Consider the following 24,898-nt stretch of genomic DNA (forward strand, 5'->3'; position numbering starts at 1 on the left):
ATTATTGTGGGGTGTGTACATCATTATATATACCCACATGAGGAATAACTTCATGATTAGAACATGCCTAAAAAAACTATATCCTTATTACATGGTAAGACCTTTGAGATCAAAGATTGTTTCTCTTTGATCTTTAGACAACCAGAACCTAGAGCCCAATATGTGACAAGTTCCCAAATATTTGAAGGAAATGCAGCTATAGTCTAAATGATCCATGTTTCCAGGAATATGTTGCTTTTAGACCTCAGTATACTGAAATCCTGACCTTGAACCTAATTAAAACTATTTTACCAGTCAGAAGGAAAATATTACAATCTGCCAATGCGCCTATTGTATTAATCAATCAAGCACATACACTATTACTGTAAGTGAAACATTAAAATATGAAGCATTCTGCTATTCATTTACAACTTCCTATCACCTTCTCATGAAAGCAGACTGCATTTTCCGACCACCAGGAGGCTCAGCAGGCAGAAGCCCTTGTTTACAAGTCTAACATCTGCATTCATCCCTAGAAACCTTGCAAGGTTGACTGAAGAGAACGTGACTCTGCAGACTGCTCCAATGGCTTCCACATGCCTGTGTGCAGCTCAAAGGATCAACACTTGCTTGTAATGCAGCAGGCGGTGTAGGAAAGTGAGATTAGAGTTTGTAGTTTCTGTTTGTTTGTTTTTGTTTTTTGAGACAGGGTCTCCCTGTATAGCCCAATCTATTGATAACGGGCTGGCGTCATACTAAGAGAAGAGATCTACTTGCCTCTGCCTCCTAAGTGCTGGGATTAAAGGTGTGTGCCACCACACCCAACCAACCATTCTTTAATTTCTTAAATGGTTGAGTCTAATTGAATTTGCCTTTTAAGTTTACTAGGAAAATTAAATAATTTATGTAAGTTGGTGTCTGTAATGTATATATTTAATAAATATTAGTTATAATTAGCTTGCCTCCACTATAATTTTTATAAAATAACTTTAGGGGAAGAACCAAGAGATTTTTATATTTAAAAGGAAACATAATATTTACTTGACAGATATGTTAAGCACTTACTTGAGGAACACTGGAGACGAGAGGCTTCTTGGCAGAGAGTATACATATTTAAAATCCTAATCATGATTGTTTCTTAAAGAGGAAAGCACAGAGTAAATCTAGTAAGGAGTTAAACTTCCTTGAAACCTGTAGGGTGAGTAGGAATTAGGACAGCAGTGATTGGCAATAAACTACATGAAGTAAAATTAACAATTTAAAAACTCAATGAGGTAGAAAAGATCTTTTGAACAGCAAAAATAAGGCCAGTGAGGAAACGAAAAGGAGACAGGGATGGCATGAAAGCAGTCTAGAGAAAGTAGGAAGGGGTGCTGGACTCCTGTGAGCTTCATAAAGGGTTTCTAATTTGATCATGTGTTCAACAAGGTCCTTGTGCTTGGGCTACGTGGTAGGTGAGGAGGGATGAGAAGAATATTCTAACAGATCCTTCCTTCCTTCCTTCCTTCCTTCCTTCCTTCCTTCCTTTCTTCCTTTCTTCCTTTCTTCCTTCCCCTTTTTTTAGTTCAGAAGGTCTCTGTAGACTGTATAAAAGAAACCGTTTTAGATTTTTTTTTTTAGTTAATCAGAAAAAAATGAAACTACCCCCTTTTTCTTGTCAGTTCCTATAGCTTTCTTGCTTTTAAAACTACATGATTCTTTCTTTTGTTGGTCACGGCATATATGTCACATGCATATGTACATATATACATGCAGGCAGAACAACCATAAACAAACAAATCTTAAAATTTAAATTAAAAACATAACAGTCTGTTCACTTAAATCAATTCTAGTCACTATGGAAATGATGACTGAAACATTACATATTGACTATAGTGTTGGTGAGAAAGTAGAGGAATTAGGTTCCTCACATACCGTTGGTGGGAATGTAAAATAAAACGACCACCTGGAAAAAAGAGTTCAGCAGTTTCAGGACAAGTCAAATATATGTATCTACCACTGGACAAGCTCACTTTTTTGATCAATTGTTTGTACATTTGATGATGCTGGAGATTGCTGTAAAACTTAGTTCACTTTTAGGGAGAAAAGAGAACAGGCACTAAGTGCACAGTTTTTTCTTAAGCCAGAAATAGATTTGTATAAGAAATAATTTGGCCTTTGTCTGGGGAACAGATTGAATTGTGGGAATAAATAGAATCAAGCAAGATTGACAATTAATAGTGTGGATTTTCATATAGTTTCCGCAGTGTCTTTTTACTTGTGTAAAAATTTCCTCACTGAATCATCACATTCTGCAGGATAGATGACATATTTTAGGATCAGGAAACTGATGCTCTTTTTTTGGAGAACTGTCCCAAAATTGCAATGGTTTATCCTCTAACTTTATCCTGCTGCCTCTTAAGTATGAAATGAGTTCAGATTTCCTGCTTTTTCTTTCTTTTGTATACAGTGATGCACCTTGCTCAGGCTGGATGCTGATGTAAAAACTGCTCAGTGCTTAAAGTTGGGTTTTGACTTGTATTTATCCTTGTATGAATGATTCTGATGGGACACTACAGAAGGGGAGAATTAGGACAAGGGTACTCCAGCAACTTTGAGAAAAGAAAGTGAACTGTTAGTATGTCAGAGTTTTTTTTCTTTTTTTCCGAGATAGGGTTTCTCTGTAGCTTTGGAGCCTGTCTTGGAACTAGCTCTTGTAGACCAGGCTGGTCTCAAACTCACAGAGATCCGCCTGCCTCTGCCTCCCGAGTGCTGGGATTAAAGGTGTGCACCACCACTGCCGGGCCTGTCAGAACTATTTTTGTAGTTAGACAGGGCTTAATGAATTATTAAGTTTGTCTTAGCAGCTGGGTATCTGTTGTATAGTATAAATTACATTTTCAGTAACATAAACTTCATACTGTGTTTGTTCTCAGGAGAGCCTAAGGAAGCAGCAGTTAGGTTGAACTTGATATTGCATAATCTGTTTTATTAAAGTACAAACAGTGACATTAATTTATTCATCCTCAGTTTAATCAAAGCAAATTTATTTTTATCTCTTTTTAGTTGGAAGATGCTGGCTCAAGTAGTTTAGATAATCTACTGAGTAGATATATCTCAGGCAGTCATCTACCCCCACAGCCTACAAGTACCATGAATCCTTCCCCAGGACCCTCTGCTTTATCACCCGGATCTTCAGGTAAAACAAACAGGGATATTGCTTCATTGCTCTTAACACCTTCAGGTAGGGGTGGAGGAGTGAAGGCTGCCTCCTGGTATCTGTATTTAGGTAAAAACAGCAACAAAAGGGAGGTGTGTGTGTGGAGATACATCATATGTATATACACTTTACACACATGATGTGGTACAGAGGATGGAAAAGAAATCCTCTTAAGGAATTGGCTCTCCTGATTATTTTTCCGTGCATTGGCAAGCCCAAAATCTGCAGGGCACTTTTGCAGGCTAGAGACTCAGGGAAGAGTTACTTTACAGTCTAGTGTACAGTGTAAAACTCAGAAGTGGACTGAAAGGAAGGAATAGTTCCAACTTTTCAAGGGCTTCAACTGGTTAAATGAGGATCACTTGGATTATGATGGATAATTTGCTTTTCTCAAGGTTTGTTGACTTTTCTTTCGTTTTTCAAATACGCATGCATATATGGTGGGTTTTATTTCATTTTGATGTTTTTTTGCTTTTTGTTTTGCAAGACAGGGTTTCCTTGTGTAATAGCCCTAGCTGTCCTGGGACTCGCTCTTGTAGACCAGGCTGACCTCAAACTCATAGAGATCTGCCTGTCTCTGCCTCCCCAGTGCTTGGGATTAAAGGTATACATCACTACTCCCTGGCTGAGGTAAAAATTTTTACATAAGGTATATTAACATTTTTTTGAATTATATCGTTGAGTTTTAGTGAGATTTGTTTTTCAGGATGTTGAAAAGGGATGAATGCCTGATTGGTGTGTGTGTCACTGCAGTGTCAGCGCTCAGACGGAGGCAGTGGACAGCTGAGGATGTAAGGCCAGTCTGGGCTATAGAATGGAACACTGTCTCAATTTTTTTTTTTTTTTTTTGGTTTTTCGAGACAGGGTTTCTCTGTGGTTTTGGAGCCTGTCCTGGAACTAGCTCTTGTAGACCAGGCTGGTCTCGAACTCACAGAGATCCGCCTGCCTCTGCCTCCCGAGTGCTGGGATTAAAGGCGTGCGCCACCACGGCCCGGCTCTCAATTTTTTAAGAGTAAAGGACTATATATAGTCTATTGTGATGTGAAGAAATGATAACTTTCTCAATCTACTACTTCTTGCTCTTGGGCAATACTTATAAGATACTGGGGTGAGTCTGGATTCAGGTGGAAGAAGCTGGTCGGTGTCTGCTAATCATATTTGCCATCTCTGACTTTACAGCTGTCTGTGATTTACAAGAGTCTCTGAGTCATTCAGTATTGTCTGAATCTTCTGATCCTCAATCTGACTTTTGTTTTTTTTAGGCTTACCCAATTCTCACACACCCGTGAGACCTCCTAGTACATCTAGCACCGGCAGTCGAGGCAGGTGAGGTTTTTTTTTGTTGTTATTGTTTTTATGGTGTTATGTTACTTAAAACTTTTTTCTTAAGAAAAATTTCAAATGTAGTTAATAAAAGTAAACTCATTTTTATATACTAAGTTTCAGCAGTCAGTACATTTATTATACCCAGTCTTCTTTGTACTCTTTTTCCATTTCCTTTTCTGGTTTATTTGAAACAAAACTCAGAAATTATGTCATTTTACTTGTGGACTATTCAGTATTGTTTAGGTCCAGTTGATTAAGTTACCAATTTATCCACATAAATGCTTTATTTAAAACAAGTATTTCTTTGAACCACATTTAAATAAATCCTATACCTATCATCAACAGATTGGTTTGTATAGGTGATCAGTTTAATTTTTTTCCAGATGTAGAATTTTCTCTTGTAAATTTCTAATTCTCTCATTGTTTTTAATTTGCTTCCCTTTTTGTCAGTGTGGGCAGTTTAGAGCATAGGTTTGCAGGTGTGGCGACTTGTTGGAGAGGTAACTCTGAATTTAAGAGCCATTTGACTCTTACATCCATGTCAGGTGACTCCAGCTCTAGCCATATCTACCACTTCTAGCTTTTGAAGGCACCTAAGTTGGGTGTATGCGTGCACACATACACAGAGTTGCACACACACTTAAAAATAAGCCTTAGAAATAAGAAATTTAATAGAGCATGTTTAATTAGGAAGCAAGAATACTTCATTTGTAGTATTGTGTGCTTCCATTGGGAGCACTTTTTTTTTTTTTTTTTTGGTATGTGTGGTTTGAGTTCATATGGGCAGTGTATGTGTGTGGAGGCCAGAGGTCATGTAAGGTGTCTTGTTCACATCTTCACCTTACATTTTGAGACAATCACTGGACCTGGAGCTCAGATTTGGTTACTGGCTGACCAATGAGCTCTTCAAATTTTCCTGTTATTTGTGTGGAGGGGCGTGTTTATGGGAATAACTTCTTCTGCCATGTGGGTTCTGGAGTTCAAATTGAGGTTGTTGAGCTCTGTGTCAAGTATCTTTACTGGTTGAAAAATATTATTTTGATAATTACTGCTTTAGAATGCTTCTGTAAAGAAACCTTGTCAGTTATTGAATTAAGGGGCAGCAAGATAAATTTTCTTTATTGACTTTTTTTTTTTTTTTTTTGATTTTTCGAGACAGGGTTTCTCCGTAGCTTTTGGTTCCTGTCCTGGAACTAGCTCTTGTAGACCAGGCTGGCCTCGAACTCACAGAGATCCGCCTGTCTCTGCCTCCCGAGTGCTGGGATTAAAGGCGTGTGCCACCACCGCCCGGCTCTTTATTGACTTTTGTAATGAATTGATTTCCAGGTTCCTTCAGTAGTGTTCCAGGAGTTTGACTATTGTACTTTTATGAATTTACTTATTCCAACACAATTTTAATGTTTACTTGGTATTAAGAGCATTCATTACTTCTAAACTGTTCGTTTTTTTTTTCCTTCAGCCTTTGAATAGAGCTAAGAAATAGGTTTTTAAGATTAAACAGTGAATACATTGTAGAAGGAGCAGCGGGCTGCCTTCCTGCCACCCGGCTCCCAGCCACCTGGCTAGCTTATGCCCCAAAATAACAACACACAAATTGTATTCTTTTAAACACTGCCTGGCCCATTATATCTAGCCTCTTCTCGGCAAACTCTCATATCTTGCTTAACCCATATTTAGTAATCTGTGTAGCACCAGTCTTACCGGGAGAGGTTCAGCATGTCTGACCTGGTGGCTTGCTTCATCGCGTCTGCCCCAGAGAGGAGCGGCATGGCATTTGCCTCACTTCCTCTTCCTCCCAGCATTCTGTTCTGTTTACTCCACCCACCTACGTTCTAACCTATCAGGCCAAGCAGTTTCATTATTAACCAATGACCTTCCTCCATCAATACATTCTTTTCACTGTTTTGTACTTTGTTTAATTTAATACAATATGAAGTTTTAACTAAGATATTAGAGAATTGGGGTTTTATATGTGTATCTATTCTGAAAGCTGTTCCTATTAAACTACTTGGTTGACTTTTTAGTACTTTGAATAACCAGTGCTTTCAGAAGAAAGATAAACAGTGAAAACTTCACTCTGAGTAGCTACACTAGTCTTTTGGATTTTCAAGACAGGGTTTCTCTAGCTTTTTGGTTCCTGTCCTGGAACTAGCTCTTGTAGACCAGGCTGGTCTCGAACTCACCAGAGATCCACCTGCCTCTGCCTCGCGAGTGTTGGGATTAAAGGCATGTGCCACCACAGCCCGGTTTTAGTCTTTTCTTTTTTAATTTAATTTAATTTAGTTTTATGTGCATTGATGTTTTGCCTGCGTGAATGTCTGTTTGAGGGTATTGGATTACTTGGGATTGGAGTTATAGATAGTTGTCGCTGCTGCGAATTGAACCTGGTCCTCTGGAAGAGAAGCCAGTTCGTTAACCACTGAGCCATCTCTACAGCCCCTAGCTATACTAGTCTTATTTACTTTGCTCAGTGGTGAATTGTTTTCGTTGTTTGTGCTTTATGTAAAACCTTTAACCACATATCTATATTCTCCACTTTCATTTATATTGATTCTAGTAAGTTTGTACCAGGTTGTTTATTATTTATTGTTCTGTTCTTCCAGTCATCCCCAAAAATCTGAAATAATCTTTCTTTGTGAGGCTTTCTTTACCGCTTGTGCTGATGTTGTATTCTTTAGATGTTTGAGATGCTAGTGTTGGAATCTTTATATAAAGAGGCAAAATCATTGATGTTTTATGCTACAGGTTGAGCATCCCTAACACGGAATTTGAAATACTCCCAAAATGCAAGCACTAGCATGATGCTCCATGTAGAAAATTCCATAGCTAATCTCACATTACAATAGGTTGCAATCAAGTTGCCGAGTATACTTAAAATATTGTATGAAACTACTTTCAGGTTGTATATGTAAGAACCATAAATGGATTTCATGTTTATACTTGAGTCATATCCCAACTCATCCCACTCTGTATTTGTAAATATTTCAGAGTAGGAAAACATGTCTCAAAACTCTAATCTCAGGTGTTTCAGATATGGATGTTCAAATTGTAGTGGCATGGAAGTGTAATCACTTACTAGGATCCTTAAATGGATTTTGGATCATGAAATGTACTTTTAAGGTCTGGGCTTATGTCTTTTACAATTCCTTTTTGAGGTAATTGTCTACAATCTTTAATAATAGTACTTTCCTTTTATTTATGCTTTACGATCAAATGTGACTTTTGTTTCTTACTAGCTGTGGATCTTCAGGAAGAACTGCTGAGAAAAGTCATAGTTTCAAATCTGATCAGGTGAAGGTCAAGCAAGAACCTGGGACTGAAGAAGAGATCTGCAGCTTTTCAGGAGCTGTGAAACAAGAGAAGACAGAGGATGGCAGAAGGAGTGCCTGTATGGTAAGCTCCCCTAGGCTCTAAAAAGACGTAGGAGGTCACATTGCTTATCTTCCGTCGTACTAGGCATATCTATTTGTCTTTAAATTCTTACGTCTGACACAAGCTAAGCATCTCTTTTTCTCTTTCTGCTCTTAAGAGTCAGCTATAATTAATCAGAAAAGACTTGATTGCATTAAGTATCACTTGATATTATCTTGAAGTTTATATTTATGCTAATGCCACGATGCGAAATTATGTTCTAATAATGGTCTCCTTTTACACATAGGATCTTAGGGCCACAAGAGAACCTTAACTGTGGTCTGTAACCTAGGAGCTCAGCACTAAGATAGTTAATATAAAAGAAGATTGTTGATCAAAGTCTTTGTATTAGATTTTCTTTTTGTCTCATAGTAACCATTCTAGAGTTTCTTAGATGAAATAGTTTATGCAGTTTATAAAACAGTGGAGGAAAGTTCAAACCTATCTTCATTTATTTCATGCTTTATTATTCTTCTTGCCCAGGCTTTTTATTTTTCTATCTGTGTTATTGACACATAGGAATCTCAATGTATTATGTTCACTGCAATGTATAGATTAAAAAGCTACAACCTTAGTTAGATGTCTATAACAATGTCATCATCTTCTCAGCTAAAACTCTTAATTTAGAAAGTTCCCAAATGATATATTAATACTCACTGATAAAACTTCCTAGATTCTCCCCATGTTACTGTCCTTAACTTTAGGTAACCAGCATTCTTTTCCATGACATCAACTTCTCCTTTATCCCACATGTAAGCGACTGTCTCTGCTCACTCACCTCCACCCTGCTGTCATAATGGTCAGGGTTTATTCCGTTGTACAGGTGTGCATTACTTTCATCCCCTCAGCCACCATTCACATGTAGATTTCTCTGATTCTTAGCCACTGTGATTATGATAACGTATGCATGGCAGTGCAGATGCTTCCTCAAAATATGAATATGATTGCTAGGTCATATAGCCATATAGTCGTTGATTTCTACTTCAGAGAGTTCCTCATGGCAGCGATATTTTTCACTACTTTTCAGATGTTCTATCATTTTTATTAATTTTGAATATTTTGATAGAGTCTGGGAAATTTTCTATATATATAAGATCGTGTCACCTGTAAATAGTGACATTATGAATTCTATTCCACTTTGCACGTCTTTTGGCTGATTGTCATGGCTAAGAATTCCAGAAGTATGTTGACTTAAGGTAGTTGAAGTGAACATTTCTTTATTTTTTCTCTTTTAGGAACAAGCTTTTAGCTTTTCCCCATGAAACATACAGCCTATTAGATTATCATGAATTTCTTTTCTTTTGTTGGAATGCGTTTCTGCTATACTTTACTTGCTCACTACTTTCCGTTCATCATGCGATATTGAACTTTATTTTTTTGATGTTTTAAAGGTGAACCTATGGACTTTATGTTCGTTACTTTAACAGGGAGTATCTTGTTTACTGAGTTGTATATTAGACAATTATTGCCTTCCTGTGATGAATCCTAACTGAAGATTCTCAAAGGCATTGTTAAGTTCAGTTCGCAGTGTTTTATTTGAGGATTTTTACATATGCTCACCATGGTTTTCCTCCTTTTGTTGACACTGAGTTTTGTTTTCAGGGTTATGCTGTCATTTTGAGAGTGTTTGAAAGATCATTTCCTTTTCTACTTTTTGGTAACTTGAGCATAATTAGTATTATTTCTGTATTTGCTCACTTGAACCACATAGTGGAGACACACACACACACACTATGATAATAGCTTAATAAATTTAGAAATGCTATGGAACAATCTTTGTACAGTGTAAATATGTATTGGTCTCAATGTTGGTAAAAAGCTGATTGGCTAGTAGCTAGGTATGATTTTTGGAGCAGAGAGTGCTGGGAAGGAGGGTGGAGTTGGGAATGTCATCAGGAGATGCACCGGGAGGAAGACATACTGGAGGATAGGTAAAGCTACAAGTCACATGACATAAATTAATAGAAATGGGTTAATTTAAGTTGTAAGAGCTAGTTAGTAATAACCCTGAGCTATTGGTCAAGCATTTATAATTTAAAAAAGGAAAAAAAAGTGCCCCCACTGAAGAGCATGGTCTGGTAAAAGATCTATTTTACATTGCCATAATCTTGCATTAATTGAATAATATGTGTGCCAAAGAAAAGTACAAAATACTTCTCAAATGCTATATAACTGATTTTGATTAGTAAATTGTAATAAGCTCTCTGTAAGAAAAAGTATGATTGTTAGTTAATTTCTCAATCATTGGGCTGGAGAGGTGGCTCAGAAGTTAAGGGCATTACCTGCTTTTCCGAAGGTCCTGAGTTCAATTTCCAGCAACCACATGGTGGCTCACAACCATCTGTAATGAGGTCTGGTGCCTTCTTCTGGCCTGTAGGCATACACACAGACAGAATATTGTATACATAATAAATAAATAAATAAAATATTTAAAAAAATTTCTCAATCACTTTGTATAATGGTTAAATTTCCAAATTACCTGAGTGAACCAATATTAGAGGGACCAAACCTTGAAAAATCATGTTAGCATATGTCAGCAATTTTTTTATATTCTTTTGTTTCACTAATGTGATTTCCAGAATAATTTTTTTTTTTTTGGTTTTTCGAGACAGGGTTTCTCTGTGGTTTTGGAGCCTGTCCTGGAACTAGCTCTTGTAGACCAGGTTGGTCTCGAACTCACAGAGATCCACCTGCCTCTGCCTCCCGAGTGCTGGGATTAAAGGCGTGCGCCACCACCGCCCGGCTTCCAGAATAATTTTTATGTATGTTTTTTAATTTAACCTTAATGTATATACATATGTGCTGTATTATAAGTAAGGATTAAGTGATTTTCTAAAAATATTTGTCTTTGTTTTCTCGTAGTTGAGCAGTCCTGAGAGTAGTTTGACACCACCTCTTTCAACTAACCTCCATCTAGAGAGTGAGCTGGATACATTAGCAGGCCTGGAGAACCACGTGAAAACAGAACCTACAGATACGAATGAAAGCTGCAGACAGTCAGGACTCAGTAGCCTGGTCAATGGGAAGTCTCCAGTGCGAAACCTCATGCACAGGTCGGCAAGGATTGGAGGAGATGGCACTAGCAAAGATGATGACCCGAATGAAGACTGGTGCGCGGTCTGCCAGAATGGAGGGGATCTGTTATGCTGTGAAAAATGTCCGAAGGTCTTTCATCTTACTTGTCATGTTCCAACGCTTCTCAGCTTTCCAAGGTACCAGGGAAAGAATTGATTTGTAATCCTGTTATTCTCTCATCTTAAAGTCTAGTGGAAAGTTATTCGGGCTTTTCTCATAAAAACCCATTTTAAAGATCGAACTTTTTCACTGCAAAACCAGCAGATAATGAGGCTGAGAATATGTAGCCCAGTGGTGGAGCATGTGCCTAGTATACATAAGACACCCTGGGTTCAATCTCAAGCATTAAGATGGAGGAAAAATAGCTAAACAGTGCCAGGATAGTTTTTTGGTTGTTCTTGGTTTTGGTTTTTTTGTTTTGTTTTGTTTTTTTATTGTATTACGTACCTAAATTTTATCAGATATGATTTGGTAATGAACTAATAAAGAAGGTGGTTTTTAAAAATTATTACATGTTTATGTGTATGTCTGTACACACGTGCATATATACACACGTGTACACAGATGTTGTGGAACATGTATGGGGGTCAGAGAACAACTTACAGAAGTCAGTCTTTCCACTGTATGGGTTCTGGGAAATTGAACTAATGATCAAGCTTGGTGGCAAGGACCCTTAGGTTCTAAGCCATCTTACCAGTTCCCCCTCCCTCTCTCCCCCTCTCTCTTTGTCCCTCTCTCCCCCTCTCCCTCTCTCCCTCTCCTGTCCTGGAACTTACTATGTAAACCAGGCTGGCCTCGAACTCACAGGGCTCTACCTCTTCTGTCTCCCTGATGCTGGGATTAAGCTAAGATTCTGCCAGTTTTAAAAGGCAGACACTTATGGGGGGAATATAAACTATTGACATAGATTCTATATAAAACTCCCTAGTATTAGGTTTTGTTTATCTACTTATTTTAATATACCTCTATTTATCTCTGTATATTTATTTATAGACAGGGAATAAAACATATGAACAAATAATTTGTGAAATTTATAATTCAATAGAAATCCTGATTTTAAAAACTATGCTTTATTTGAGTTAAAAGTTACAGGAATATATATGTTTGTGCGTACCTGTATGTGTCTGTATATCCAGGTTTTTGAGTGGCTCTGAAAAAGACTGTTCGTTATCTGTGTGTGTTTAATGCACTATATTACTTATAGTGTATTAATTTATAGTATATTTATGTGTATTTAGAATATTTTAAAACACATACTCTATACGGTTTCTTTGTATGTATGCCGTTGTATGGGGAGGTGCATGTATAGGCCAGAGGACAGCTTTGGGTGTTGTTTCTTCTTGGCTATTTGACCTACTCAAAAAGCTAGGCTTACTAGCCAGTATGCTCCAGGGTTCCTCCATCTCTGTCCCCCTGTGATGGGAGTTACAGGTGCCAACTAGGTCTTTGTGCTTGCAAGAAAGTAATTCTTCATGTCCCAGAATTAGAACTATCAGGTATTTTTATGTAAGAACTGATCATTGACTTTGTGACATGAACAGACTAGTGTTTAATGTTTAATTTTCTAGATTTCCAGAAGGAAATCAATTGATGTGTCATTGGGAGAAGTTTTTGGAGAATTTATTGTACAAGTTAAGAGATTTAACAAATACATAAACTTCTTTTCTCTACAAAATTGGAAATTAGGGAAACTAGAGACTTACAGCTAAGGACTTATCTTCTCCAGAATAGACTTTGTTGTGATTCGTGGAGTAATTGCCTTTTTCCTTGTTCAGTGGGGACTGGATATGCACATTTTGCAGAGATATTGGGAAGCCAGAAGTTGAATACGATTGTGATAATATGCAACACAGTAAGAAGGGGAAAACGGCACAGGGCTTAAGCCCTGTGGACCAAAGGGTAAGTGTCGAAGCTGACTTGTTAATAGTCATTTTGTGGTTGCTAGCCTATGTGTGTAGGTGTTCCCTCTCTCACCCATGCAGTGTACAGTCCCTACCCCTGGGTATTGTGCATATTACCTGGTACGTTTTGTATCATTTGGTGTACCAAATTTTTTTTAAATGTAGCAGTCTATGACTATACTGCCCTGGCTGGGCTTAAATTTGCAGTAGCTCTCCTTTGTGAGTGCTCAGGTTACAGGTTTATACCATCAGGTCAGACTTCATACTTAGTATATTTCAACTAAGATCCTGATTTCTGATCCTCTCCCTCCAAAATGATAGCAAATGCCAGGCGAATAATTCCTTTCTCAGTGTTCCCAGTCACTAAATGGGAATACTGTTCACCTCTATTGTTGGGACCAGAAGCCTGTGAGATAAAAAGTCAAACATGATTATAATGCCATTTTGCTTAGCTCCCCACTATTACCACCCTAACACATTCATAATTTCTTACGTGGACTGTAGCACAGATAATAAAAAGCAAAGAGACAGATGTTGGGGTTCAAGCTAAAAGATGAGAGAAGCAAAGCAGCCAACCACTAAAAAGCTCTTTTCTCTGCTAACTCTTCAGACTGAAGAGAGTTCCTGTCTCATCCCGTCTTTATTCTTCCCTAGTGCTGTTATTAAAAGCGTGCACTATACTGCCCGGCCTCTATGAGTGCAGTGTGGCTGCTGGGATTAAAGGTGTGTGCCACCACTGTATGAAACTAGTAGACTAGCTTTTTACTCTGATCTTCAGGCAAGCTTTATTTGTTAGATCATAAACAAAATATCACTATATTTCACTTTTTTTTGTTGGGGAACAGATGTAGCATGAATAATAAAACCCAGAGACAGATATTGGGGTTCAAGCTGAAAGATCTGAGAAGCAAAGCAGTTATCCACCAGAAAGCTCTTACCTCAATGAAATCTTCAGACTGAAGAGAGAGAGAGTTGTGATAATTTTGTGATAATTTCCTTGTTTCTTCTTCTTGCCCTTTTAATATGTTTTTCTGTATTTAAGTAATGTTCTTTTTCTTTTTTTAAAAAAAAGGTAAATTTATCACTTCGTTGTTAATAGCTTCCCATGTTAAAAATGAAACTCAAAGTCTTTTCATTCAAATTTTTGAATCTCAGCCTGATTTCTATTGACCAAATACCTCTTATGTAGTTCTGTGGTCATCACAATTAAATTTGGTTCTAATCTAATACTTGAATATCTAATACTTAGAAAATCCTCTGTGAAGAGAAGGAATGTGTTTGTAATATAGAAACTAATGCTAGACAAAGCTTAAGTAAGTATAAAACTACTAATATAACACATTTTAGTATAATAGTTTATATTATAAATCTTGTAAGTCAGCAGAGGTAAGAGAGTGGTCACAAATTTTAGGTCAAGTCTGGTCTACATGGAAGTTCTAAACCAGCCAGAGCTACATAGTAAAACTGTTTCTCAGAAAAGATAAAAGATGAATGAAAAGAGAAGATTTTTTAAAATTGGATTGCAGATAGTTTTTGTTCATTTTGAACTGAGTGGAATCTTTGACAAACAGGAATTCTTGTTTTTGCCTGCCTTAGAGAATTGCACTAGGTACCAATGGTGAAAATTTTTACTCATTTACTGTAAGTTGTTTTCATGACTCATATTTCTGTAAATATGAATAATAGATAAATTGCCTTAGTTCTATTAAGGATATATACTTACTTAAAGTAGAATAGAACATAGTTTCAAAATTTAATGGAAAGCAAAATTATTGTGATCTATTATATAGAAGGCACTGTTCAGCTTGTTGTAATACTTTGTAGCTATATCCTCTAACATATCTTGCCAGACCCCCCCCCCCCCCCAAAAAAAATTGTCTCTGTTTTTCTTTTGGGGATCAGAAATGTGAACGTCTCCTACTTTACCTCTACTGTCATGAATTAAGTATTGAATTCCAGGAGCCTGTTCCTGTTTCGGTGAGTTGCATGCTTAGTATTATCCTGGTAAAGAAATCTAACACAGAGTATGGGCTGTGGCTTAGACAGATCTTCTTCAGTAAGTTGCTTAACTACTCTGTGACTCAATAACTTCTGATAACTTCTCCAACTTTTAGAACTCAATTGTTAAGTTATGTATATTTGTAGGTCATAATATGATGTTTTGATCTCCATACAAATTGAAAGAGTTAATCAAATTAACACACCCATCATTACCTTAACTTTTTTGTGATGAGAATGGAATGTCAAAACTCCTTTAAAGAATTTTGAACTATGCAGTGTATCATTAATGTGATTTACATGTAAGTCAGGCAGTAGATCAATAGAACTTTTACATCAGCCTAACTGAAGTTTTCTGTTCTTTGGGCAATGTCTTCTTTTCTTGTCTTTCATCCTAGACTCTAATCACCTTTTTCCTTTTTTGAGGTGGTGGTGGGGGATGGGGATGGGGGACATTAAAACTGGCTGTCCTGGAATTTGTAGATGTCTTTCTCTGCCCTCCTCCCCGCTGCTGGGGTTAAATACTTTGTAAACACCTTTTTAAAAAATAAAACAAATATTTTAAAAATTAAAAAAATTACTATTCTGTTAAATTTATTTTTATGTATATGGATGTTTTGTCTGCATGTATATTTGTACAGTATGTGCATGCCTGGTGCTTGGGGAAACCAGAAGAGGGCATTGTATCCCTTAGGACTATAGTTAGCAACAGTTATGAGCTGTTTTGTTCCTGGGAATGGAACTCGGGTCCTCTGGAAGAGTAACCAGTGTTCTTAACTCCTGAGCCATCTCTCCAGCTCCTAAAAAACTGTTTTTACAATTTAAAAAAATTATGTATATGAGATCCACTGGGCCTCTGCCTCTGGAGTGCTGGGATTAAAGATGTGTGCCACTATTATTCTTAACCTTATTGAAATATTTAGAAGATTATATAAAACAATCAGTATAAAATGTTTATATAAATAGTATATAACATTGCTAACGGTCTATTGTTTAATTAATATATGTGTGTATTGGTTTGGGAAATTGAATCTAGACTTCGTGTTAAACAAGTTTTCCACTACTAAACTATGTCCTCATTCGAAAATTAGAACCTTATTAGAGTTAAATGGCTATAACTTTTCATTTGTTAAAATTACAGTTAGTTAGATGGGTTTATTTGTTGCTAGTGCTTGGGTAGCTAGTACTACCTAAGGGTAGGAAGATAGCAATTTTGAGGCCAGCCTGGCCTTATGCAAGACACTTTACCCTGTCTTTTAAAACAATAAAAATAAAAAATATTGTGTGTATGTTGCTCTGATAGAAACTTTTTTATTTCTACATTCTCCTTTTAAGGTTGACATAAGGGAAATAATTTTGACGAGAAGAACATTGAACCGGGGAGGAGGGGGCAGACAGCTTGTTCTTTTAGTTCCTTCCTCTCCTCCTCTTCTATTTTTCTTTTCTCTACAGGATCCTGCCTCTAACTCTAGAGAGTTGGGATTACAAGTGTGAACTACCACATTCCATATCAGCTAAAATTATAACTGAGAACACAATTTTCTGCCTTTCGTTTCTAATTATATAGTAGAAATACTATTTTATTTATGAGTCTATGTCTGCTATGTTCCAGTGTTGCTCAGAGAGAAAATAAATGTATAAATGTTAGTTGAATAAAAGTGTATGGATGAATTTTTCGCAGTGACTTTGCCATTTGAAAGTCCTCTTGATGCAGATAGTTAAGATTGAAAAAAGACACAATATTTTGCATGTTAGTGGTTTTGTGTTGATTCTACTGGAGACTTGGAATAAAGACTTTAAAATACTACAATTTAGAAAACAGGCTAGAGATCCTCACTGCCTTAGTAATATAAAATGTGCTATCTGCACTTGTTAGCTACTTGTTGTTGAATGTCACCATGGTAACAGACTATTAAATAGTAGTTGACCTGTTTACTAAATAGGCTAAGAAATGAATTTTAAAAGCACAAAAGATTTAACAAATGGAAAGTGTCTTTTACAGGTACTAATCATCAATTCTAGAAAGCCCCTTTATTTTAAGTTTAGGGATTTCACAATAGAAAATAATTCTGTAGTCTTTTCATGATGTATTCAGATAGCTTTTAGCTCAGTATGGTACTGCTGCCAATGTGGTAGATGCTCCGGAGACTGAGGCAGAGGATCTTCAATTTGAGGCCAGCATGAACTAACTGCATAGTAGACTGTCTCAAAAGAGTAGCCGAAACCCTAAAGCAGTCTTACAGTGTACACTTATATCTCATGAGTAGAAAACTTGCGGCCAAAGGTGGAGTCAGAACACTAAATGCAAACCTTCCTTCACTGTTCCTGAAATTCTTTAAGCGGTGAGGATGTCTTCTGCAACACTGTGCTCTAAACCACAACATTAATATACTTTAATTTTCGTTCTCCTTTAAAAATTTTAAATAAGTACCTAATGAGCTAGATATGACTAAGTTTTGAAGGAGGCAGTTTCTGCTAGTTGCTTTGTCTCGTTCATATTTATTAATGATAGGACCTTTGGAACTTCCAGTAGCCATGGAAACCAGCACATGTTTTGCAGTAAGATTTGTTATTCAAGATTCAATTGGGTAGAAAACTTGAAATATATTTGCTGTACCTCAAATATAATCAATATGCTGTACATTTTCAAATTAAATAGTTTGATATTTTGGAGAATTCTGACCTGCCACGATTTATTTTATAGATACCAAACTACTATAAAATTATAAAGAAACCAATGGATTTATCGACGGTGAAAAAGAAGCTTCAGAAAAAACATTCCCAGCACTACCAAATCCCAGATGATTTTGTGGCTGATGTCCGTTTGATCTTCAAGAACTGTGCAAGGTTTAATGAAGTATGTTAGCTTCCAACTTATAGAGTATTTATGGCTTGTTAGTTTTCCTTTGCCTGGTTATTTGGTTTTTGAGTTTTTTTTTTCCTGATGAAAGAATATCCTGTTTTGTTTTTTTGTTTCTTGTTTGTTTTTATTTCTTGTTTTTACTTTTTTTTACTTTATAAAAAACAAAGCTTCATTCTATAAGAGTGAAATTTGATTTTATTTTCCGCTCCAGAGAAGAAAGTTTATTATTTAAAATTTGGAGTGTATTCTTAAATATGAGACACTAAGAGTGTTCTTTGAATATCCTTTCCTAAGGGAATTGTGGTTGAATATAGAATGTAGTCTGAAGTAATTTGGTGGGATATGATTATGTATACCCACATTTGTGGCACTTATGGGAAACCTAACAGTGCCCATGTTTAGTTCCATCACTGGCCACATAAACAGATTGTTAAGACTAAACTGAATACCCATTGAATAATTGCTCCAATATGTAATCACGAGGGTTTGGTTTCTGCAATGAGACTTTCGTTAACTTTATCTATTTCTTGGAAGCTAAAGGTACCCATACCTTAAGAACAGAAATGTAACAGATAATCTCAGTCAAGGGCATACTTTTTGTTGTCTTTGGAATAAAGTCAAGTTTGTTATTGTTATTGAGGATTTTTATTATAGGAGGAGAAAATGGTCTTAGATGAGAATCCAATTCCGACAGCTGTCTCTAGAGGCGTCCAGGCGGTGCCTTAATACTCAAGCCAAAGTCCCTATGAGTTTTGCCTCAAAACAAATCAGTAAAATCTTACTTCATATTATAAGCTATAAAATCTAGATTTTTTTTGTCTTTTTTAAAAAATAGGTTATTTTGAAATGGATATATTATTGTGTACTATCATTGACAAAAAGACACATTCTGCTTATTTTATTAAGAGTTAATTTGTAGGCCAGGCATGGTGGCACACACCATAATTCTAGCACTTGGGGAGGCAGAGGCAGGCCGATATATGCTAGTTCTGGGCCAACCTGGCCTATGTAGAGAGCAGTTCCAGGACAGCCAGGACTGTGTAGGGAGACCCTGTCTCAAAACAAAACAAAAAAAAATTTGTGATAATGTATTGCCATAAAGATAAAATTCTGATTATCCTGACAAAAAATTAATTTGTGATAATGTATTACCATAAAGATAAAATTTTGATTATCTTGTGGAAAGTTTGGCTGTTTTTAAAATAGCATTTCTTTTAATATTTGTTTTGCAAATACTTTCGCAAATAAGTAGATTGATGTCTTCAGATCAGTTCCTACTAAAATTGACCTCAATAATGTGGAATGGAATTGTTATTGAGGTTTCAAAGTAACTTTATTAACAATTTTGTAAAGAGTTTCCATGTTCTATAGAGTTTTAGGTAGCACTTAACCTGGTTTTAGCAATTTGTTCTCCCTAGTATGGCTGACTTTCGTCACCAATCCTATACAGTTTCTTAACTTTAGAAAGGATTATAATTTCCCTTTTTTTTTTTGACTCTGGTATCCTTTTTAGATGATGAAAGTTGTTCAAGTTTATGCAGACACACAAGAGATTAATTTGAAGGTAAGCTTTTCAGACCATGCAAACTTGGTGAAGGAATATGCATTATCAGTAGGTGACTATTCCTGTCTTTTGCTTGCAGGCTGATTCAGAAGTAGCTCAGGCAGGGAAAGCAGTTGCGTTGTACTTTGAAGATAAACTCTCAGAGATCTACTCAGACAGGACCTTCGCTCCTTTGCCAGAGTTTGAGCAGGAAGAGGATGATGGTGAAGTAACGGAAGACTCTGATGAAGACTTTATACAACCTCGCAGAAAACGCCTAAAGTCAGATGAGAGACCGGTGCATATAAAATAAAATGACGTGGACTTAAATCAGTTGTTTTTTAAAAAAAAAGGAAAGAAATAACAGAAGAAGGAAACAAAACAAAACGCCCTTTTATTTAAGTGTTACTGGAATATCCTGTGTACAGTGGGTACCTCCTTAAAGAAGCTGGTAGCTTTCATACAGTATTAGATTGAAATAATGGACACAGAAAACATTCTTGTCAAGAAGTGGGGAGAGAGCTCTGCAACTTTTAAGTAAGAGCAAATTCAGACATGAAAGAGTTTGACGATTTGTTACAAATGAAGATGGTTCTCTGACTGTTAGAAACTTAAATGATCATGTGTGTTAATTGGTGCAGGATGCTGCGTCAGGCGAGGCTCATGTTGCATCATTGTGTCTCTGCTAGAGCACACAGTTACTCAAACAACTTATAAGTCTCTTCCTACACAGACACAAATGGGTTGTTTTCTGGTTAAAAATCGAGTAGATCATATTCCACTTGAATGTCACTAAAGATGCATTGAATCATGCCACTGTATTTTTTCTCATTTTGATCTATTGGGCCTTAGTTTTTAAATTGGTTTAAAGAACTCAAATGTAGTTTTATTTTCTACTTAGATATAGGGTCAAGGAACATAACTATTGATATCTGATAGTCAGCTTCAGTGGTGTTCTGAAATGAATATGGTAACTTCAGTAGTGGATCATACAGATTTTATGGAAGTCATTTCCAGAAAACCCTTCTAAACAATTACACATACTGGTCAGATCATCTGATCATGCGGTTAGTTATTCCCTCAAAAGGCAGAACATTTATTTCAAAATTTTCTGTACATGTAAATTAGATTGAGAAGGTGACAACTGACTCTCACCCAGTCTTTCTTTGTACCAGTTTCCAGTAGACCACTATTGGTAAACAGAAATCTGTCAGCTACCAAATGTGTACAATTTTCTGTATTTCACTTTGTCTTATTTGTAAATAGTGAGCTCAGACTTCTGGCAGATCAGCAACATTTGCTGAGCCTGTTTTTTAAGCTAATGTGTATTCTTACTAATGTTCCTATCAAGAATGGATTTGTAATATATGCTGTCTATTTCTAATGTTCACATTCATATTTTGAGGTTCTATCTTATTTTAATAGAGAACAGACTTCTCAAAAAATCTTCAGAAGCAGCTTATTATTGAAATATCAAAATATTGAAATAAACCCGGTGGGGTTAGATTACTCATCTGTCCACCAAGTGGGACATGTGCATGGACTGGGGGCTTTAAATGACTTAGAAGATACTTGTAAGTAAATCCTGAGAACGAGCCAATCCCCATGTGAATGGTAGTTGGAGTGCACCCACCTTTGTTTACTGCCTGATGACAGGAGTAATACCTGAAGCAGATAGACCAACTCGATCTGGTTTATTTTCTCCTCTTCGTTGTGATGCTCAAATCAAGTGTGCTCTAGACTGTGTGCGCATCTCCGTTGGATTAAACGTTGTAGTCCTACTTCTGTATGGACACAGTAGAATTACAAAGTGACCAAAGTAGAATCAACATCAGAAGCGCTTCAGGTGTCAGCAGATGTGTGGCAAATCACTTGCCTCTTAAAAAAATCAGTTTAAGCAGTTCAGACTGTAGATGTACTCAGAAAACTATTTGACTTAATTGTCGAAGAAGTGAATATTTTTAGTGTGCATTGAATCAAATAAAGTGCTCTAAAGAAATTATTATACAGATTCCTTTGGGTTTTTCTTTTCTTAACAAGGGATGTGGGTAAAGAGGAGTATGATTTAGGCCTTCTTATACTGCGCTTAAACAATATTGATCACACCACTGGCTTCATCCCTTGGCTTCTTTCTAGCTTTTCTTTCCTTATAAATTAAGGTTCATTTAAAAAAAATGCTCCAGACTGATTTATTATTTTATTGAAGTTTCAAGTTGGTTTTTTTTTTTATGAAGGGACGAAAATTTATTTTAAGATGTTTTATTTATACCTATTTTTCTCTTTTCTTTGATATCCATGATTCTGATTTGCAAGTAGATGTATATCTAAGGGCATATTTTTGGCAAGTGGGAGAATAGGGGCCTAACTTAATTTTGTGATGCTTCTGAGCCAGTGTTTTGTATTTGTTTTTCATATTAATTCTTTACAAAATTCTTAGTAATGTTATAAATAAGCTCTGCCAAGTGGGCGCAGATTTTAAGCAAATGTTCCTCACTAAAGCCATTCTCGTGTTACATGGGAGTTTTGTTTTCTCTTTGCTTGTTTTAATTCAAGACCATCCATTTAGAAGCTTCCATTTCTGTTAGCAGAGATACCCCTACTGCTGAGGAATTAATTTGTTATCAACAAGCCACTCTTAAGTGATATTCACACTAACTTTCATAAAGCGCTTCTGCACACTAATCATTGTGTTTCCAGGCTGTTTAGCTTTAACATATGTATGGTTTAAAAGTATAAAAAACTTAAATTCTTACTCAAATTATCTCATATTTCCCTGTATATATATAATTTTTTTTTTTTTTTTTTGATTTTCGAGACAGGGTTTCTCCGTCGTTTTTGGTTCCTGTCCTGGAACTAGCTCTTGTAGACCAGGCTGGCCTCGAACTCACAGAGATCCGCCTGCTTCTGCCTCCCGAGTGCTGGGATTAAAGGCGTGCGCCACCACCGCCCGGCCCCTGTTTATATTTTTAAAAGACAAATGTAGAGCGTCTTTTAAGTCCTAGGTGCAGATGCAATAACTGTATTTTTTGATAGAGCCTCTGTCTCAGATATGGAAAAGAGTTCACACGTTGATTCCTTTAAATCCTTCAAAGCTCTTGATGAATTTAGGTTTACTTTTCCCATGAGAGAACTAAGCATAAGTGTTTCTCAACCCCGTTGTACTGGCCTTAACTTACCTGTCTCAGCACTAACTCTCCACTGCTTAGCTGAACGAAGGAAATGCTTTATCAGGGTGGTGTGCGAGGGCTCTAGAGTCTGGTCAGATTATCAACCTTGCTCTGAACAAACTGTTACCATGGAGCTATGCTAAAACATTAGCTCACCTGCTGAAATTGCCCTCTTTGGAATCAACAGGTTGTGAGTTTTTGTTGTCTCCCCCCCCCACACACTTTTGTTTCTTACTCGGAATTTTTAGGTTATTAAAAAGTCAGTTCTCATTCTTTGTTATAATAGGTTTTGGAATTTTTTAGTTAATCCAAAGACATAATGCTTTAAAGTGTGCAAATTACAGATTTATCGATTACCTCAGCAGGTATCCTGCCATGTAATTATTAAACCAACAGATTCAGAGGTCTTCCGACTATGCCCTTGGCTTGTGGTTTACCACGATGTAATTAAACAGTTTGCTCTATCCAAAATGGGGAGTAGATGCTGTAGGCCTTCCCCCTTAGCCTTTACATCTGGTACCCAGCCTCATTCACATATAGTGCATTAGGTACAAAAATTCATTTCTTGTAGCCAGAATTAAGTTGAATCATTAAGTACTTTAATAAAAATGTAAAAAAATAAACACGCTAAGTCCCTGAATTAAAACAGCTTCTTTGGCTGGAGAGATGGTTGGTAAGTAGAAAATACTTGTTCCCCAAGTATGAGGTTCTGGGTTTGCATCCACAGTTTGTGGCCACAGTAGTGTGCACCTGGAAGCCCAGTGCCGCTACAGCAAGTGGGAGGTGGAAGGTGAGGACTAATACCTGGAGCTGTCCTGACTGCCACACACACCCTACACACCTCCACATATACCCTCATACACAACCTGCGAGCTTACACACCTCCCGCACGCATGTACCCTAGGGTGTGCCCTCACACAACATGAGCGTATACACCTCCACACATGTCCTCACACACAGTAGTCAAGCATACACACCCTATTTGCCTCTACCAATTATCTGCTGAAGGTGATTAAGAGTTTCAAGATGTATTGCAGTTGGATTGTACACCTGACCTGGATTAACTTACTTCTTCCAGTTAATGCTTCCTTGATAAAGCAATAACGCTGCTTTGAGTCTGTTGCCTAATAGCATGTCATAACCCTCCCCTGGATGGTGATTTTATAGGAAAGTTTGTATGCATATCACCCAATCTATCTTTTAAAAAAATTAAGAAATTTAAATGTATGCTGGAAGTAATGACAATATATTGTGGCATTTTATTTTAAAAAATTGGGGAAAGTTGCATATTTTTTTAAAAGTAGCTGTTTGAGTAAAAAAAATTGATGGTACTTTTTTAAGGAAAAAAATTTATATGCCACAGTTTACATAGACATTTCCAATGTCAGCATTTACTCTTGGGTATAACAGCTTCTTTACTGGCTAAATGCATGGTTTACTTGGTCAGAAGTGTATCTCTCCCATCTTAGTTACTTCTGTTTCCTTACATGACCCTTTATATATTTTTATTGTAAGTAAATTATCTTCAAAAGTAAGTTGGGTATATTTGTTAAAACTACAGAATGTATAGTCGAGGTTCTCCCTTTTCTAGTGTTATTTAAAAACTGAAAACGATACTGTGTGACATTGAACAGATCCCAATGGAGGCACCAGAACGATCTTGGAGTGCCACAATACTCCCTTCAGTTGTGGCCTAAATTTCATTCGTAAGAATGAAATGCATGTCTACTCCTGACCTGAGAAATGTAGGCGTTTACTATGTTTTAGAGCAGTGAAACATGGATGTAAGCCTATAACACAAGGTGTGTGCAGTTGGAAAGCCTGCACACACAAAAGGATTCAAGTCACAGCCTTACTAGTTCCTTCCAGTATTTGAACTGGTCCTCCCCTCATTACTACTATTTTTGCACATAGTTAACTATCCTTCAGAATGATTCTTAAAAAGTGCTGTTTCTGTGGTATTGTATTCTCTAAATGGTCATATTTAATTTTTTAAACAAGGTTACAATTTCTTATTGTTCTGTTCCTGTGTTTTTGCTGCCGTGTAATAAAAGCAAGTTTTTTTCTTTTCGTGGTTATTTAATACATTAGCTGCTTGTAAATAATTCTTGTTACAATGCTCTGGAATGTGTTGTAGAAGTTGTATTAGATTAGTTTGAAGCCTTGTTTAAAAACCACATTGTTTTGGTTATTTCTATTAAATTAGAAAATTGCAAAAGTTTTCATATGAATTTCTTTTCTTTTTGATACTTAATTGCAATTCACTAGACACAGATGCTTAAAAGATACAGCCCTACCTTCAACTGTGAAGGTTTTCGACTTAGAATAATGGTGTTGTGATCCGTATTGGTGCACAAGACCTATGAGTGAGTCGCATAAGTAGTTTTCAAGAAAGGGAGAGGTGGTGGTGGTTTGGCAAGAGATAAGGACAAACTG

The 24,898-nt window shown here is 36.7% G+C and overlaps 1 protein-coding gene across 3 annotated transcripts in view; it reads left to right on the top strand.

Annotated features, from left to right (window-relative positions):
• Trim33 (tripartite motif containing 33) overlaps positions 1-24,683 on the top strand; it is a 91,099-nt gene extending 66,416 nt beyond the window's left edge. For 2 of the 3 annotated variants that reach the window (XM_041637894.1, XM_041637896.1), the window contains 9 exons: positions 3,025-3,157; positions 4,441-4,504; positions 7,741-7,897; positions 10,778-11,127; positions 12,766-12,889; positions 14,794-14,868; positions 17,594-17,746; positions 19,266-19,316; positions 19,396-24,683. In XM_041637894.1, coding sequence (XP_041493828.1) covers positions 3,025-3,157; positions 4,441-4,504; positions 7,741-7,897; positions 10,778-11,127; positions 12,766-12,889; positions 14,794-14,868; positions 17,594-17,746; positions 19,266-19,316; positions 19,396-19,608 — 1,320 coding nt within the window. In that variant the 3' untranslated portion in view covers positions 19,609-24,683. The remainder of the gene's footprint in view (positions 1-3,024; positions 3,158-4,440; positions 4,505-7,740; positions 7,898-10,777; positions 11,128-12,765; positions 12,890-14,793; positions 14,869-17,593; positions 17,747-19,265; positions 19,317-19,395) is intronic. The other variant, XM_041637895.1, reaches the window with a different exon arrangement.
• The last annotated feature ends 215 nt before the right edge of the window (positions 24,684-24,898 follow it).

Source organism: Microtus oregoni, unplaced genomic scaffold (assembly GCF_018167655.1).
Source record: "Microtus oregoni isolate MIOR12 unplaced genomic scaffold, Mior012 000054F_ref0000373, whole genome shotgun sequence".
NCBI classification, from domain to species: domain Eukaryota; kingdom Metazoa; phylum Chordata; class Mammalia; order Rodentia; family Cricetidae; genus Microtus; species Microtus oregoni.